Source organism: Arvicola amphibius, chromosome 10, assembly GCF_903992535.2.
Source record: "Arvicola amphibius chromosome 10, mArvAmp1.2, whole genome shotgun sequence".
In the NCBI taxonomy this organism is placed as follows: domain Eukaryota; kingdom Metazoa; phylum Chordata; class Mammalia; order Rodentia; family Cricetidae; genus Arvicola; species Arvicola amphibius.
The window spans coordinates 536,548-555,688 of record NC_052056.1 but is presented as its reverse complement, the minus strand read 5'-3'; the positions used below and the strand labels follow the sequence as shown (position 1 = coordinate 555,688).

Genomic DNA, 19,141 nt, shown 5'->3' with positions numbered 1-19,141 from the left:
TTTTATCAAAACCCAGTAAGGGGTGGTGACTGTGCATTCAGGCGCCAGGGTGGAGCCACCCAGAAACCCACATGAGAAATTCTTGATGGCTCACCTGACGAATTACCAAGCACACTTTCCTCTTTGGGCAACTTATCTGCATGCCATTGTACCCGAGATAAAATAACTTGCTTAAAGCTGGCCATGTGTCTCAGAGGTAAGCACTTGCCTAGCATATTCAGGAGCCTAGCTCAGTTCAGCAGGGGAAAAAAAAACAAACACTAAATCAGTGACTTGGCTCGTGACTAAGGGAGATTAAATCAGGTGTCCTTCAGCTCTGGTTGGGGCATGGGCAGAGTCACAATCTGGCTGGTTTTCTCAGGACCGTGTCTGTAGCAACAAGCCCCCATTTCACCTCTGGACAGGCATGTGTCACCAGCTGCGGTCAGCACAGCACATGGTTCAGTCTTGGGCCACTGTTCGTTTACATCCATCCTTACCAGCACAGCCTGTTGACTCAACCCTGTGGTATCTCTGCATCACAGGACTGTTGACTTTGAATTCTTCAAAGGCTCTTGCAGATGCGTACACTGCCACTCAAATGGGAACGCTCCATGACAGTTGCTAGAGCAAACAGATAAACCCGAAGTAGAATTTCCTTACACTCGGGACTTTTGATTTAATGCTTCCAACTTAATGTGCTGTTTCAGAGCTCAAGATCAGTCTGGCAAAAAAATGTAGACCTTTTCATGTCTTATATGTCAACAACATGTTCTTTCTTTTTGGCGTATGTGTGTATGTGTGTGCACATGCCCTCGGAGGCTGGGAGATGGCACTGGATCCCCTCCAGCTGGAGTGGTACAACTGAGGTGCTATGTGGGAACAGCTCCTTACTGCTGATCCATGACTCCAGCCCCAGTAACGTAATTTTAAAAACAATGTCAAGGTGAGTTTAAAAGGTAATAAAATAAAGTTACTAAATTACTTTCCATCGAGACCAGCCTGGTCTACAAGAGCTAGTTCCAGGACAGGCTCCAAAGCCACAGAGAAACCCTGTCTCGAAAAACCAAAAAAAAAAAAAAAAAAAAAAATTACTTTCCAGTCCATGGGACATAGGCATCAATCTGTACTTTTGGCAAGCCAATGGTAGGAAACCCAAGACACCAGTCTGAAAGCCTGACCACCAGATTTCATCCAAGCACAGTCAGAGGTTTTACAATGCAGGTTTATAGTGGAAAATCACACCCTAGGGTGTATCCTGCCTATATATAGGCAACTGGCAGAAAACTAGCATATTTTTCCCTTGTCTGTCACTTCCTGATTACTCCCTTGGAATGTTGAAGTATTCGGTAGGGTACACTGGGACCCTTCTGCCTCCTGAACTGACCACTGATAGCAGGGCAGTTTTTTTGGGAGTGCAACCTTACATAGGCCTTTTGGCTTCTGACAACTAACAGGTTCCTCACCCTGGCTTTCTTCCAGCCACCATGATGAGGAAATGGCCATGCATTCTGCACCTCAGTCTAGCTGACCCTGCCTGGGCTAAAACGAAAGGGGTTTGTAGAGACAGGGAAGGGGGCAAGAGAATAGAGGTGGAACAGAGCAAAGGATAGAAGAGCCACACAGAGGGTCAAGAAGTGGAACAGAAGTAGGCGAGGGACAACAGGAGAGCCAGAAAGGTCTAAATAGGACAGACAGATCCCGGAGGCCTAAGACCTATCACCTGATTGCTGATAAAGTGATGGGTGGCCCACAGAATTCTCTTCCCTATCAACCTTGGACTCTACATGAGATATACAGATTGGTGCTCATTTCATAAAACAGAAACTATCTGTTAAAAGCTTGTACGGAGCTGAAGAGATCTCCCTCCATCAGTTAGGAACATCTACTGTTCTTCCAGAGGACCCAAATTCAGTTCCCAACACTCATGTTGAGTGGTTTACAACCACCCACAGTACCTGTGACTCCAGCTCCAGGTTAATACCTTCTTCTGGCCTCCATAGGCACCTGCACCACATGCTCTCACACACAGAAATGAAAACTAAATCTAAATAAAAAAATAACTTATCAGTAGAGCCACTGCTATTTATCCTTTACACCACATAGACACTGGGAACAGTCTGAATTAAAAGATGGGGGGGGCACAGGGGTAAAGAATCTGGAGAGAGAATAACCTACTGAGAGAAAGGGCCAAGGACAGGGTAAAGGCATTCAGCTTTCATACTCAACCTTCAGCACCGTTCTGGGATTACAGGGGAGTTGAGGACCTGATACATCCATTCCTGTGCTATTCCCAGAGCATCTTCTAAACACAGAGAAGTAAAAGGGGGCAAGCACTGGCAGATGTGAGAGTGGTAACATGTCTCTGGCTAGCTGCAGGATGGTATCTTAACCTTGAACCCTCTGTATTCTGGGCACACCAATGACACGTAAGACTCCTAACCTTGAGTGCTTACTATCGATTCAAGACAATACACCCAAAAGCACAGAGGCAAGAATAATAAACCATGTACCAAAAGACCAGTTGATCTGGACAAGCACACAGTGGTGCTACAGGAGAGTAAGCTCTCGCCCTGCCAAAGAGAGGTGGGGCCAGTGCCACGGCTCTGACCTGCTACAGAGTGGAAAGCAGACAGGAAAGATTGCTCCTGCTGCCAGCACAGAGTTAGTAACAACATATGGGGGAATAAGAGATCCCAAGAGAAGGCAGACCCAGAAACAATGCCAAAGAGTCTTACTTGAGTTCGAGGTGCACGGTGTCCCTGAGGACCTGCGCTGTGTATGGATGACAGGTGTTGAGACCTGTGTTGTAACCCTCGGGGCGTACTGGGGCACTGGAGATGGGTAGTACTGGACTGGATACAGGTTGTGGCCATTGGGAGCCACAGGTGGCCTCGGCGGGTAGAAATGTTCAGACTGATACCCATGGTTCTCGTAGTAAGGTCCAATTCCGGGAGGTGACCCCTAAATGATGGGAAAAGAGACCCAGCAGTTACATCTCTCATTCACCGTAAAGTTTGGGAAGTTAGCAGCATGTTGTAGCAGGGAGAGAGTCAGCATATTCACCAAGCGCTATGGTATTGCTTAGAATGACTAGACTCTGTGTCTGAATTAACTAGAATGCTTAACAGTATGTGTTTCAGTGGCTTTGGTTTCCTGGTTCACTTGTTTCCAAGTTTTCTTTGAAATAAAGAAACGGTGACTGATTATTGAGGTTCCATAGGGAAAAAAATCAAAGACAAAAAATGAATACAAGTTTAGAGTCAACAGTCACTGAGCTAGAATCGCATTGCTCTGGTTCCTCCTCCAGGTTACCCCCAGAGCACTGAGATGTGAAATCACAAGCCAAGCTGATGCAGAACAGATCATGTCTGAGAACTCACTTGCTGAAGAGACGCCATTCAGCTCCTGTGTACAACTTTACGTGTGGTAAGTGCACACTTTTCAGCTGAGCCGAGAATCCACTAGAATGAACCCAAGATGCAGGCTCCTCCAGCTATTCCTACCAGGGCCCCTTCTTCCATGCAGCTGGAGTTGGCAATCATTTACCCACCTACCCTCACCAGGATGTTGTTAGCTCAGCGTAAGCAACCCTATCTATTATGTGCATTTTGGTGCAGAGGGTTCAGGTGCCCTTTAAGGGGAATTTGGGGGCCCAAGTATGTGCTGTGTAGATGTGAAAACAGCAGGATCCTCTGCTGGGGTGTCAATCCTTTTACTTAGCCTGTTTCGCATGACCCTCCCCAGGCTGCACTCCCACGCCTGGCAGCCCCTCAGAACGTGGTAGCTTGGCATTCTCATTTCCACTCTCCTCTTTCTCTCAGTGACTGGACCTCTTCTGGAGATCCCACTTCACTTCATCTATCTAATGGTTCTTACCTAAAACCTCTCCATCCCCTCTTCTGCTCAGGCTCTCTCATGGACCTCAGGAATAACGAGGCATCATCCTCTGGAAGGAGGTATCCTCAGTAGGGGTCACTAAGTGTTCAGATTTTTTAAAGCTAATTTATGGATTATGTGTGTTGCGCATGTGTGTAAACAGGGATCAGAAGACAACTTGTGAGGGTCAGTTGTCCCCTTCCACCCTGAGGGTTCCAAAGATTGAATACAGGTCACCTCTTACCTTATAGAGCTGTCTTGCTGGCCTAAAGGTTGAGAATTTTAAGCATGGCAACATGAATACTCCAAGGTTAATAATCTGCGATTAGTAACTCAGCTCTCTCCTTCAAAAGTCCAAAGACTGTGACTTGAAGCTAGAGAGGAGGGACAGTGAAAGCCATCTCTCATCTAAACAGAACACTCCAGATTCAGAAATCAGGTGAGTGTCTGGCCCAGATCCAAATGGCCTAAGAGTATGCTCCCCTCCTAGGAGGAAGGCCAAGACGTGCCAAACACTCCGTCTGGATGGAGCTCTTAAAATTATAAAGAGATCTATTAAAACAAAATAAAACAAAAAACAAACAAACAAACAAAAAACTAAGCATCAGAGACCCACTAAAATGGAACACTGGCATGTGTCCTAGGTTCCTAGAACCTTGAAAAATATTCTCATTAGCCAGTAAATATTTATAAATATGGAATATGTAAGGTGAACTGGTCAGGCTTGAGGATGACAAAACAACGGGTTTATTGCTCTAGGGAACACGCCCGGCTAGCTCAGTCGGTAGAGCATGAGACTCTTATTGCTCTAGGGAATGGGCTCCCAGCAAGAATGGACGACCCAATGCCTTATGCAGGTGTGGCTGTTCCCCAGTCATCAAGAGGCAGAGGCAGAGGTAGATGCCGGCAGGACTGTCACACACCCTCTTCCTTAACCTGATGCTCTCTCCCATCTCTCCGGTAGGCACACCCATTGCCTTGAAGGAGGAAGGGAACACACAAGAGTGTACCAACCCCTCTTCTGCCCAGCATGGCTTTCGAGACACTCCGTACCGTATTGGGTTCCATCCTTGCCCTCACCCTTTCCCACATAACTGTGGTATTTTGAATAAGAATGCCCCTATAGGGTCATATATTTGCATGCTTACTGGCTAGGAGTGGAACTCTTTGAAAAGAATACAAGAATTAGGAGGTGTGGCCTTGGTGTATCACTGGGGATGGGCTTTCAGGTTTCAAAAGCCCACATTACCTGTAGATCAGGACGCAGAACTCTCAGCTACTGCTCCAGAAACACCTACATGGCACCATACTCCCTACAAAGATGATAACGGACTAAACCTCTGAAACTGTAAGCAAGCTCCCAGTTGAGTGCTCCCTCTTGTAAGAACTGCCTTAGTCATGGTGTCTCCTCACAGTGATAGAACAGTGGCTAATTCAGACACGTTGAACAAAGGGCCACCTGCTCACAGCTCTTATCACTACTTAGGGCACCTGTGGAAGATAACAGGGGGGACAAAGGAATACGGAGAAGACCAGCAATGTAAGAATTAACCACTTACTGATGTCAAAGCCATCCTGGCTGTGTCAGCAGCATGAGGAGGTAAGTGTCTGGCTTCTTCCAGGAACCCTGGCGGAAAGCACACACGGTAATATTTCAGTACAGTTTGGCTTTGGAGGACTCTGGGTGAAAGCAACATTGTCCTGCAGCAAGCTGTAGCTCTCCCTGGCCTTGAGCCTTCACTCCACCTACATCTTCCCAGGTCTCCTCATTCCTGCTGTGTTTATGCCATGGGGCACAGAGAAATTCATGAGTGGGACTGGGGGACAAGTTGAACTCCTGTAACCAAGAGAGCCTGGCCTTGAAGAAGTGGGGACAGGCATTTGGCCCTGCCTACACAGGAGCACCCATGGCTGAACCTGGGATTCCAAGTCCTCCCACACTGACATGGTTCTCAGTAGGGAAACAATAATGGCTCCTCCTAGTTACATTCACCAAAAGGAAGATTCATGGGAGAAAAACACAAGCACCCATCAAAGAGAAACATCAAAATTCCCACCCCATAGAGGACAACAGCAGGCCTAGGAGGCAAAGACCTGAGGCTGACATCTACCTTTGCCCCTTCCTGGAAGCTTCCTTAGCCAGGTTAGCCAGGTAACTGAACGAGCCTGACTCTGCAAAGTGGATACCATGGCTGACACGTTGTTAAGATGGGGTTCACTGCAAATGTCCATGGAAGGGGGTCTTCAGAGAACAGGGCAGCAGAGGAGTGGCTGGCAGGACCAGATACACCCTTTATAGAACTCCATGGGTGTGTTCCTCAAGAAACCTGCCATGGAACTGATGGCCTGCGACTGAACACCAGAGACAGTTGCATTGGACTCTTCTACATAAGCCTCACAGGGTTGCCTAAGCTTTAGTAAGTAATGTGCTTTAAAAGTTCCTTATAACAATGTGAAATAGCACCCCAGCTAGTGTGCTGTTTCAGAAGAGCGTGAACCTTTTGGACATAGGTTCTCCTGCGGTCTCCAGGCCAGCTCTATTCCCTGGCTCTGCTTCTGGCTAGAGGTCCTGCTTCCTGATCTACCAGGATGACAGCGAGCAGCTTCAAGCTCCCACCGATGCAGACAGGAGGTGGTCCTAGGTCATTTCCTGAATAATGATCCACAATAAATCCTTCTTCCTGTAAGTTGTTTTGTCAGTTACCCATCCCAAGGAAGAAACGGTGAATGATACACAAACCCACTCCCCCAATCTGTTTACTATCCCAAACCCTAACAGAAAACAACGCCGACCTAATTACTTTGACCGACTCAATGATGTGTGGTTATGAAAAGAAGTCCCTGGGTCATTTCATAGGCAGTCATGTGTGAAAAGTCAATATTAAGCAGAGATGCCATCAGCGATAAGTCCCTTTCTAAAGCAAGCCATCTTCTGAACTTTTGCACACTCCCTCATGAAAATCTAGTTTAATGAAACCTTGATAAATCTGTTTACTGAGAATCCCAATTTTCAATAGTCCTCTATCATCCTCAAAGGATACCTGGTGAGCCTGACCTGCCTTCAGCAAAAACCCTGTCAAGGTCAGGCTAACCAGATTTCTCTCACCAATACTATCTCTTACCAATTTCTCATCCACAGACACTGCTCCATGCTGCTGGTTCCCATTCTCTCTTGCTGAGTTGAGAATCAAAGTCTCTTCCTCACCACAAAGTTCCCTGCCTAGTCACTCCACCTGCTGAGATGTTCCTGACTCCATTTGTGCTCACCTTGCCTTAAAGGGAGTTGTTGAATTATTTTTCATTGATATCCTCCTTATGAGGGCTTTGCTTCATTCCTCCCATCTGGGCTTGAAATGATCCAAGTCTGTTCTAAGAAACCATCATGGGGGAGAGAAGGAGTTTACGTATCCACAGGATGATAGGCTGGGAGGAGTTCAGAAGCCAGGAGAGGCTCTTTTTATCTATAAGAACCAGGCACTAAAAGTGCTTGCTAAGCAAGCATGAGAACCTGAGTTTGGACCCCAGAGCCCTCATAAAAGTCTGGGCATGTGGATGCCCACCTGTTATCAATCCTAGTCCCAGGGAGGCAGAGCCAGGAGGATCCCTAGGACATAAAGACACTCTATCCTATCCTGTGAGTTCCACCTCAGTAAAATACCCTATCTCCAACATTAAAGTGGAAACAGACAGAGGAAGACACCCAGCATCCACTCTAGATCTCCACATATGTACACATGTGTATGCACACCTACACACACTCATGTACACATATACATGCATACATTACACTACACACCTACAAGCCTGACAGTTAAATACACAGAAAGTAGTAGGTAGCACTACATAGCTGGATGCTATGAAATAGGGGGCCAGGCTTTAGGTGGGACTAGAACCCCAACCTAGATTCAGTCTCTCACTAGCTGTTGACCTGGGAAAGTCCTATGCCTCAATTCTCTTTCAAGATATAAAAGAGATTATACTGATCTCAGGAGCTTGAGTAAATTAGCAATAACACCATTGGCGCTGGTACACAGTGTTACCATAGTCTTAGTTAAATAAAAACTAATTTTATCAACAACCTGCAATGAAGAAAGATGATAATGGCTTGGAACACTGAATCGGTCACAGTAAAAATCCACCAGGTCACTCATTTCTTCACTTGTAGATCAAACAAATAGAAGAATCAGGTCATGTTGAGAGATTCTAGATTTTTCTAAGTTTAAAGTTAACAACTTTCTGGGTTTGAGGAAGGAAAGTGAGTAACATACCAGTGAGAGGGGTTACCATTTAAAATGTATGGGAAACACCTACACCTATTAAAATGGTACAATTGTCACCCACTGGTGTATCTTTTCTGCAACCACTTAACAGACTGTAAGCTTGGACGTCTACCTGGTGCATCCTGATTTCCTCCCATAAGCATGACTAGCCAGGCTATCCTCCCAGGGTCCTTCCAGAAGAGCCCAGCTGCACCGGCTCTCATTCCTCTGAGTTCCTGCTAGCTTGTTGGTCTGTCACACCAATTATGGGTTTGGTTGAAGTTTCAGGAAATGAAAATCCAATCCGCTGGCTGTTTTCCAAGCTTGGGAGCCCTCTGAAAGGAGCAATGACTCGGTGCTTGAAATTCATGCAAGGAGGAAGCCAGGAGCCCAGCCACAGATTGTCAAGGGAAAGCCACCAGAGACAGAAGACAGCAGAGATTCCTATTCTGTCCAGAGTCTGTGACCCACCAAACACGGAAGCCAGAAATACGAAGAAGGCCTAGTTCCGCTACTTTGAACTTTGGAAGAGGAGAGGGTGGCCTGAACTTTCCAAAAACGATGAAAGGAGCCATGCTCACACGAAGTGGGATCCACAACGGTGTGTTAAAAAGAGCAAGGGAATCACGTTCAATCCAGATCATCTTCTAAACAGGGCTTTCTACAAACCCGTGTGACTGACACACCTATGCAACAACTTCTGAAAGGATCAAGACAAAACCTGACAAGAGAGCTACCCTTCATTTGAAGGACCCCGATGCTTGCCCTTGACCCAGGAAAGCCAGCCATAAGGAAGACCTTTGGGAAACTGTAATGAGGACAAGGCTCCTAAGGGTCCCAGGATGGCAACCTTGTCTACTCCATCTCATTGGAACAGCACCATGGAACTAAAACAAAACCAAACCAAAAAACCACTTTTCCAAACAAGAATTGTCTTTCAGTCCTTTCCTCTGCAAATGAGGACAAACTCATTGATGCTAACTTGCATTCAAGAATGTGGGATGGATGGCCCAAGTAACTGAAGTCCCCTGATGTCATCACCCACCACTCCATGCTGGGACCTTCATGAGCCCCGCTCCCGCAAGTGCCAGGTACAGTTCCAGCTGCCAGAGGTGGAAGGGGATCCCCAGAATCTGTACCTTTTTCCCACCTCTGTTACCACACTGCTACCATCATCAGACACTGTGCAGCCAATAAACACACTGAAGAAAACCATGACTCAAATAAAATCTTCATAGGGACACAGTGCACTGTCAGGCAAAAGCTAGTCAATAGTAGAATGGGGTGGAGGTTTGAGACATTCAGCATAAACACGTATTGAACATAGGGATACTGCCCTAGCAGGGGAGAAGGTATTTACAGAGAGACACTTGTATTATCAGACTACCGAAACAGTGAACCTGGAAGAATTAAGACTTCCTCAGGAACCCTAAAGTAGAGAAGGAAAAGGCTGAAGCCTGGTGCCAACCAGAGGAACTTCCTTCCCAGAAAGAGATTTCACACAGTTCTGACAGCTTATACAGTCACCGTGCGGGAAAGACTGGAGCTGATAGAATGGTGGATCAGATATGTGGGACCATACCTTGAGTAGAACTACTTAGATGTGCACACTTCTTACCCTCTATTTAAACATAGATCTCATGTAAGGACCTCCAAAATGGAATTGGGGTCACCGGACCCCTTTATTTGTTCCTTCTCCCAATGTGGCCAAATAATAAATCTGCTCTTCACTATGACTTGTCTCCTTATCTGGTGTATTGGAGATGCGTGGCTGGGCCAGGTGTATTGGGAGTGCCAGCTCTGGTAACCAGAGTGAGAGAAAGAAAGAAAGAAAGAAAGAAAGAAAGAAAGAAAGAAAGAAAGAAAGAAAGAAAGAAAGAAAGAAAGAAAAACAAAATGCCTCAAAAGAGGCAGGCTCAGCTCATCTGAGTTTGTTTTTCTATGAATGCCTCCTTGTCCCAAGGATATTATACAAACATTTTAGGGTGAGAATTAAGTCTGGTTTTTTTTTTAATCTATCTTTGTACCATATAAAAAAAATGTATCAGTGCGTGTGTGTTTGTGTGTGGGTGTGTGACTCTGTGTATGCTTGTATTGCTTAATTTTTTTGCCAACTTGATACAAGCTAGGGTCATGTGGAAAGAGAGAACCTCAGTTGAGAAAATGCCTTCATCAGACTGTCCTGTAAGCAAGTCTATGGGAACATTTTTCTTAACTGATGACTGAAGAGGAAGGACCCAGGCCACCATGGGCAGTGTCACGCAGGAAGGTAGTCAAAGCAGGTTGACCAAGCCATGTGAGAAAAACAGAAAGCAAAGTTCCTCGATGGTCTCTGCTTCAGTTCCTGCCTCCAGATTCCTACCCTACATTCCCTAGATGATGGATTGTAAACTACAAGCTGAAATAAACCCATTCCTCCTGGATATTGGTCATAGTGTTTTTTTTGTTTGTTTGTTTGTTTAATCACAGCAATAGAGAAGCAAACTAGGAAGAAACACACAGAGACACACACACTCACAGACACATATGCACACAGAAACAGACACATGTACACAAACACAGGCACACATGCACACATAAACAGACACACAAATACATATGCACAGATACACAAACGCACACAAGCACAGGTACAGACGCATACACACACTTGCACACAAACACACACGCCTGCACACAGGCAGAAACATCCATAGACACATAGACACACACAGAGAGACCACAGATACAAACAGACACACACACACATACACACAATTTTTAGTTTTTTAAGTTTTTTGTTTTTGTTTTACGTTCCAGAGGCTACATGAGTAAGATAAAATTGAACAGCCAGGGGTGGGAAGTCCACACCAGGACATTACCAGCTTCACAAGCTGGGCACTGTGGGTGACCCCACAGACTGCAGGTACACAGAGCTGTCTAACACTGAGACAGAAAAGCGCCAGGTCACAGCAAGGGGACTCCTCAACACACATCCAGGCCCCTGACCTTGCCCAGGCCGCTCTGTTTAACAAGGATATTGAGTAACAACTGTACGTTATAAAGATGGAGTGAAAGTATGTTCTCCAGCTCTGCGCTCAGTAGAACAGCAAACAGGCTTTGCCTTACAGTGTTTATGCTGCTGCTGTACCGTGAAGAGACCTGATTCAGGCCATGCAAACTCAGAGCCTGGCCTCAGGATTAAGGAAGAGAAGCAGCCAGAAGTCAGGCTTTTACAATTAAAAAGTTCAGCTGAGGTTGGGAGCTACTAAGAAAGTGTGAAGTCCTCAGAGCCTGGACTGGAAGGTCAGATGTCCAGGGCATTCTGGAATAAAAATGACTAAGAGTTAGGTACAAGGTGATAACCTTTAAAGCCACTACCGATTCATTAGAATGTATTGTTGACAGTGAACTTAACACTTTTCAGAGTTCTGTTTAGAAGAACCTCCAAATATGTGGTCCCTACAAATCATCTCCTGTGTCCTGGAGCTCAGAGCCACCTGCCTGATGACTCTTGGAAAGCGAGGGCCATAAATTAAAGGGAAATTGACTCTCTGTGTTGTACCTTGGGCAAACAAGCAATAACAAAGCCAGATTTTTTTCATCCGCCAATTCAGCTCGCTTGAGAATACGACCGCGTTACCATCTCACTCCTCGGTCACAGCATCGAGACCGAGGCTTCTGTCTACCCACTGCCGTTGCGTGAATTTCTACAACCACAACTTTCTGCTGACCTTCACACACTAGGTGCTTTGTTTCCATTCCCTGCCCCTTGAGCCCAAGCCCCCATGCCTGATGGCTCACCTGTGCACACAAGCAAGACATGCAGACTTCCTCCCCACAACACTGCCCACACAGAGAACAGAAGTCTCTTGGCCACCTGACCTCTTCACCGTCCACCCTGGGCACAATGTAGGTCACCGACAATATACATGCCCTCCAGTATCCCACATGGATCCTCCTCCCAAGATGTCCCTATGAGTTCCTGTTTCTTTCTCCTGATGAACACCTGGTGGGAGAACCAAGCCCCAGGTACAACTCTGCTTCTTTCCAGAATCCCAGATCTACTCTAGGGTCATCCTGTAGGGTGGCCACTGTGCTCAGATGAGACTCTAAGGACCATGCCCCCCACCCCAAGAACCCACAGGCAGGCTTAGATTGTAGTTGCCCTGATATGAGATACACATGAACCACCCTCCTTTATGACCAGGTCCACTACACTTGGGGCTTCACGTAAAGGCTCCCCAAGATGGCCTCTGCAGGTCTCAGCTCTTAGGATCACGATGCTCCTGAACTTGTCCTGAGGACAGCTTGAGGTGGGGAGCTAGGGAGTATTCTAGAAAGTGTGGAGAAATCTGCACAAGCAAGGTTTAGCGATTTCAGCCTTCAGGACAGTTAGGGGAACAATTGGGTGAGCAGTAGTGGATAGAAAATCTTCCCCACATGCTGTGTGGCTCCATGGGAGTTCTTCTGCCCACCCCCAGATGCCTCCTTTGCCTTGCTCCCCAGCAGGGCCAGTTTCAGGAACCCAAACACCAGCCACTTCACTGACTAGTCACCCTTCCTTGCTTCCATACTGCTCAGTGCTTGGGCAGACCAGGAGTTCCCAGACACAGAACTTTCTGCAGAGCTTACTAAAAAAAACTCCTGGTTCCCACTTTCAGGGCTTGATGAATACTCAAACCCAGAGCAATACCTCATGTTAAGGAACCTCTCCATCACGCTTCACCTTCCTAAGCTCCTCAATATTTAAATGCAAAGAGTGATGTAGTCAACTAGACTCTTGATTTCTATTTCATGGTAGCTCCTGGGCTCAGGGTGAGCTCATTGCTGGGAGCAATCCTCTCAGACTATAAAGAAGTTGGTACTGGAATACCATACTTCACATACCCAGGCTCCATCACCTGCAGAATAACCACACACATGTCTGTCACTCAGAGACCCTATAATCCAGGATTCAGTCTTCCCCAGGCCCTGGTCACTGTGGGGCTGCAGACATCTGAGGTACCCAGACTTCCTAGACTCGATTCTTGGTTTTTATCTCCACTTCTTTTGACTTGCTGCCACACTGTGGCCTCAGGACTGAGGGGAGGAACAAGAATTGACACTCCTTGCAGACAGATGGTCAACGAAGCCCCTTGTACACACCTTTGCCTGTGAGTACAATGCTTACAGCATCGACCACTGAGGTCGGCAGCCTTCCCTGATTCTGCCCCTTAGATCCCATAGGGGCACCAGACGAGCTACCTAACCTACAGCTGAGGTGAGACAAATGGGTTATAAAGAACTCGTTAAGCAGAACACCATGATGGCAGTGCCACTGGCTAACAAATTCTCTACACTTGACTCCTAGATCTTTCATCTGGAAAGCCCACAAAGGTGTGTGTGTGTGTGTGTGTGTGTGTGTGTGTGTGTGTGTTCCTGTGCACATGCACATTTAGGATCAAACCTGGGAATGAGCTGAGAACATAGACCAGAGATGCCTGAAAAGACCAGACTGAGATATGAGTCCCAGCTTTCAATAAGCAGTCCCCAGCTCCTGAGAACACTCCTCAGTTCTTGCACATGGTCTCCTGTCTTGATGACACTCCAGATTTTTTTTTCCCTCTTTCTTCCTTCCTTCTCTTTAGACAGGGTCTCGCTGGGTGGCCCTTGATGGCCTTGACCTCAAGAGTGCCAGATGTGCCTGCCTCTACTTCTCAAGTTCTGGAATTAAAAAGTCTCACCACACCTGGCTTTTGAGTTTTCATTCTTACATCATATGAAGGTCACTGGAAGAAGTCCCCCAAGCACCTCTTCAGTAGAAGCACGGGAAAGTTGAGGAATAGGCCGCCTTGCTTACCTGGAGGTTCTTCACAACCCACTACCGCAGTAGCTTAGCAGCCTGGGATATTTTATCCTGTGTCCCCAGTGAAACTGCCCAACCCCCAGCTTTCCTGCTAGGAAGGAAACTTGTTAACCTCTCCCCTCCTCCTGAGTCAGGTAAACAACCCCCATTTCACTTTGGATTTTCTGAGCACCTTGTTAGGTGCCCTTTGGAACTTTCCACAATGCCTGGCTCTTGCCGGATAGAAGCTGAAGGAGCCAGCACTGGATGGCTTGTCTTAGCTACAGGACTTAAGTATTTGCATGCAAGATCTTCAAACCCAATCCTTGTAGGGTCCCCTGTTTTCCAAGTCCACCTAGGGCTGCCACGCTTGCTTTCTCCTAAATTAGCTGCCAGAGGCCTATACGCTTAGGACAGAACTAAGGGATATCGGAAAGGGCCTTGGGCACAGCCACAAGGTACACACACCCTCCGGGGTATGGACATACAAACTTTCAGGCAGTGAGACAGTTCATTTCTTCAGCTGGGCTATCGGGTCCTCTCACACAGCTCCCACTGCCTACCTGACCCCTTGGGTCACTCTGCCACCATCCCAAGTCCCACTCGATAAGAGATACACGTGCTCGGGTGGTCAGCCTTCTCCTGAATGGGCAGCTCGCCCCTGGCAGCCGGGCCGGCTTCTCCAGTCAGTGCCAACCCTTCCAGGGCCCGCTCCAGTGAGTGCTGAGGGCCAAGGCGGCCTGGTCCGCACCATCGACCCGGGCTACCGCACCGAACCGCTGGAGTCCTCCCTTCCCCCAGCTGGCGGGCGGTTCGCGTCTTGACAGGGTCCCAAGGGCCCCGCAGCGCCGCCTGTATCGGTCTTCTACATCTCAACCAGTTTCCAGTTTCTCTCCACCTCGGTAGGGACCAAGGAGCGGAAGGAGTTCAGGTAACCAGCCGGACCGCAGAGATTTTCCCGAAACAAAGAGAACTGCGGACAAATCTCTGCATCTACGTCCTAGGAAGGGACTGGTGACACGAGCCAGGAGCCTGCTCCACCGAAGGACCCCACCCTCAGAGACCCTTTTCTCCAAGACGTAAGCCAGGGGCCGGCAGGACCATAAACCAAGCCGCGAATCTATGGAGTCGACCTGGGGTCCCAGTCACGGGATCCGGGTCGCCAGGCCTCCTCCCAGTCCCCAGAACGTGCGCCCGGTCCGCTCAGTCCCAGACCGTCGCACCTGTCACGCCCTGGCCTTGCCTAACCTCCTGTACCCCAGACGCCCCAGCCGGGCACCGTGGGGTGGACCCGAATCACCCCCATTTCACCTCCCAGGCAGGGACCCAGTGTGGAAACCACGAGCTTGTCCTGCCTGCTGCTCACCTGCTGCGCTTCCCGCCCCTCTCCGCCTGTGCCCAAGCTCTGGGTTTCCTCGTCCGTCCCAAGTCCCCGACCTCCCCCAGCTCTTGCTTAAATCTCCGGAGGCGGCGTCCTAGGAGCCAGGGCAACACCCCTAAACGCAGGTGCCGGGTCACCTCGGCCAGGAGGAGGGGACGACCGGGAGCGCCTGTCCCGGAGAAGGAGGAGGAGTTTCCCCGAGGGAAGCCCAGGGCGCGCTCCTCCCCCACATGGCGGGACCAAAAGAGTCCAAAGGCATTTCCCGGGCAGCGACCGGCCTCCGAAGCTGCGCACCCTCGAGGGCCAGGCCCGTGGGACTGTCAGGGTACCGGCGCGACACCGTCCTTGGACTGCAGTGTGAATTAACGGGAAAGACCTTAAGGGAGCGCTGACCCGGTTCCCTGGAAGCCCCTGAGCTGCTAGTTCACAGTCCCAGCAGGCTCTCTTCTGCCGACACCAACGAGGCCTCTGTGCCAGGACCCAGTTGGCAACATCACCTCTAAAGCACAGGTGACTCAGTTCCCGGGCTAAAGACCCTCCCCAGTGTACCCAGGCTTTCCTACGGAAGAAAATACCTTGTATTTTCCTCACCTACCCCACCCACCAAACCCCCAGCACCCAAAGTTCCCTGGGAAGCTTCCAGAGGCGTTGAAACGTTGTTTGTACCCCGAGGGTGGGGCAGAAGTGAGGCGGGGGATGAGCTCTCCGAAGTCTCTAAGACCGGGTCTTCCACTCCTTCAGGTGACCAGCAGTCTCCAAAGCAGCTCTCCCTGTGTAGCCCTGGCTGTCCTGGAACTTGCTATATATATATAGCAAGTTCCAGGACAGCCAGGGCTACATATATATATGTGTATATATATATATATATATATATATATATATATATATATATATATATATATATATGCCAGGTGGGCCTGCCTCTGCCTCCCACGTGCTGGGATCAAAGGTGTGCAAAGTCAGAAGGGCACTGGAGGTTGAGAACCTTACTAAGTTTACAGGACTCCATTCCATGTTCACATGAATTAAAATGATTTTTCTCCTGCTAATCTGTTGTGTCCATTTAAAGACTTCTCAAAAAAAATGATATGAGCACTTTCCCACTTTAGTGACAGGCACTCATAAAGTATTGCTGTCCTAAAACTCTGGTCACACCTACACTGCACATAAGTCATCACACGGTCCTTCCACTCAAAACACAGGCAGAGGAACAGCCCACCGTGGTTGTCAGGCCCTGTGAGCCCTTCCTGCTTCCCTGGTACTCTTTTCCCTCCCCCTCCTCCATTGTCCTTTCTGGAAAGGTGCTTTGCACGCGTGTTCCTAGGGGTGTCTATGTCTGGAAGAGATCGGCCCCTAGACCTGGTGAACTTGAGGCAGGATCGACAGAGAGGAAAGAGAAGGGAAAGAAGCCCCTTCCTCCAGGGTACGATGGATCCATCTCTCCAGCCAGTGAAGAATTCCAGCACTCTTGGCATCTGCTGTGGATATTGCCAGAGTACAGTCGATGTGCCTTTTACAGGAAGGTATTTCAAATAAGACTGTGAAAAGAGCAATGGATCATGCTTAGGGCCTGAACGTGTCGCCTTATTCCTTTCCCAGATGTAACCCTCACAGTCGTGACGACATCCTGACTTCTGTGCAACCTTCTGACCTTATCTCATTTGACCCTCTGAGTGGAACTCCAGAAGTCACTAAAATTGTCCATATGACTGTTGTAAAAATTCTTAAGCCTGTCACTCTTTGAGAAGCCACACCCATTCTCGAGTGCTTTATTGTCCCTTCCTTTCTCTTGTGCCTCAGATAGAGTCTCACATAACCCAGGCTGACCTGGAACTTTGTTATTGCTTTGTTTTGTTTTTCGAGACAGGGTTTCTCTGTGCTGCCAGTTGTCTTGGAACTCCTCTGTAGACCAGGTGGGCCTCAAACTCAGAGATAAGTCTACTTCTGCCTCCCAAGTGCTGGGATTGAATGGACATGCCACCACACCCGGCTTGTGACCTTGAGTTTATTATCCTCCTGCCTCTACCTCCCTAGTGCTGGGATTACAGGTCTGCACCTCCACCTTGCATTACATCCACAGCCTGCAGCCCTAAGGAAGTCTCTTCATTAAAAAAAACAAAACAAAACAACTTTATGGCTCATCCTGAAAGTATTTCCAATAGCAAAGTCAAGACTGCTGGCTTCAACTGAGTGAATGAGTAGAAGTTCCTGAAAAGAACTCCTCAGGGAGGCTGGAAAATGGCTGAGCACTTGCTGCCAAGACTGAGACCTGCAGCTTGATTCCTGGGAGCCATGTGATGGGAGGGGGAAACTGAGTCCTTAAAGTTGTCCTCTGACCTCCACATGCACACTAAAACACACAAATAAATAAAAAGAATAAAACCAGTCACTATAGGCAACAGCATGGAGCTGTGTAATTGGTCTGCGTCACTCTGTCAATAACAAACCAAATGAAGCAGATGGCCCTCCTCAGTGCCGTCAGGTCTGGAGGGGATTATCCCAGATGGGTCACTGCTGTCCACTCCAGAGAACTCATTCTCCTGAACATAGGTCAAGTCTTTGGTGACAACTCACTTCCATTTTGATAGTGTGTTGAGGGCTTCCAGCCGTGACTCCTAATGCCCCACCTATATGCAGCTAGTTGGTGTGGGACAGTGGTCTATATTCGGTCAATTATATTTTAGTTATTTATTTTTTAAATAAATGCTGATTGGCCTGTAGCCAGGCAGGAAGTATAGGCAGGACAAGAGGCAGGAAGTAGAGGCAGGGTGATGAGAACAGGAGAATTCTGGGAAGAAGAAAGTTTATTCTGCAGTCCTGACCCAGCCACAGAAGAAGCAAGATGTGACTGCCCTGCTGAATAAGGTACCGAGCCACGTGGCTAGCATAGACAAGAAAAATGGGCTAAAATATAAGTTATAAGAGTTAAGAAGTCTGAGATAATGGGCCAATCAGTTTATAACTAATGTAGACCTCGGTGTGATTTCTTTGGGGACTTAACAATTGCAGGAACTGGGCAGGACAGAAAACCTCAGTCGACAGCTAGAATGTACACTTAGCTCCCTTGTAGAAGGTGTTCACCCAATGCCCATTTTCCCCTGGATATCACTAACCATGGGTGTTCAGGGAAACAGAAGAAGGGGAGAATATTTAAGAGGCTTATTACCAAGAATTGGTTCATGATTTTGAAAGTGAGATGTCCTATAGTCCGCAAGCTAGAGTGATGGGGAGCTTGTGTTGTAGCTCAGAGACCTGGGACCAGAGAACAGATGGTGCAGAGCCCAGTCCGCAACTGAAGGTGAGAAATCAGGCACTCTCAGGGGTGGAGAATAATCCCATCCAGCTGAAGCCTCCTCCACCACTGGTTCTTCTACCCAGAACATGGACAAACTAGATGACCATGGGAGTAAATCTGCTCTTCTTTATTCAGTTTTAACACGAACCTCTCCCCAACTTGGACGTCTTGCAATCCTGCCAACTTACTGGGTGAGGTGAGCCATCACAAGTCTGCCCACACGAATGAAACAACCAAGTTGGTCTCCCTCAACCATATCAACTCCCTGAACAAAGACCATGTGAGGTTATAATTATACAGAACCTGAAAAAAGCCAACCTGTACACAAGTGAAGCGGTGCTCACTCTTTTCCCAGAGGGCATAGAGTTTTCCATGATATCTCTGCTCCTATGACCCTCCCCCACAGTTTACATACTGTGGTGTCTAATGCAGTGCTTACGAATACAACGATATGAAGTCAGTTCATCTGTGTACGTGTGCCACATGGGTGTATATGCAGGTAGAGGCCAGAGGAAAGAAAACCTTAAGGATTCTTCCTCAAA

At 47.9% G+C, this 19,141-nt stretch overlaps 1 protein-coding gene across 2 annotated transcripts in view; it reads right to left on the bottom strand.

Annotated features, from left to right (window-relative positions):
- Positions 1 to 15,376, bottom strand: part of Tmprss2 (transmembrane serine protease 2) — a 46,427-nt gene extending 31,051 nt beyond the window's left edge. For both annotated transcript variants that reach the window (XM_038344909.2, XM_038344910.2), the window contains exons 1-3: positions 15,290 to 15,376; positions 5,418 to 5,485; positions 2,718 to 2,943 (exon numbers count right to left, since the gene is read on the bottom strand). In XM_038344909.2, coding sequence (XP_038200837.1) covers positions 2,718 to 2,943; positions 5,418 to 5,432 — 241 coding nt within the window. In that variant the 5' untranslated portion in view covers positions 5,433 to 5,485; positions 15,290 to 15,376. The remainder of the gene's footprint in view (positions 1 to 2,717; positions 2,944 to 5,417; positions 5,486 to 15,289) is intronic.
- Between the last annotated feature and the right edge of the window lie 3,765 nt (positions 15,377 to 19,141).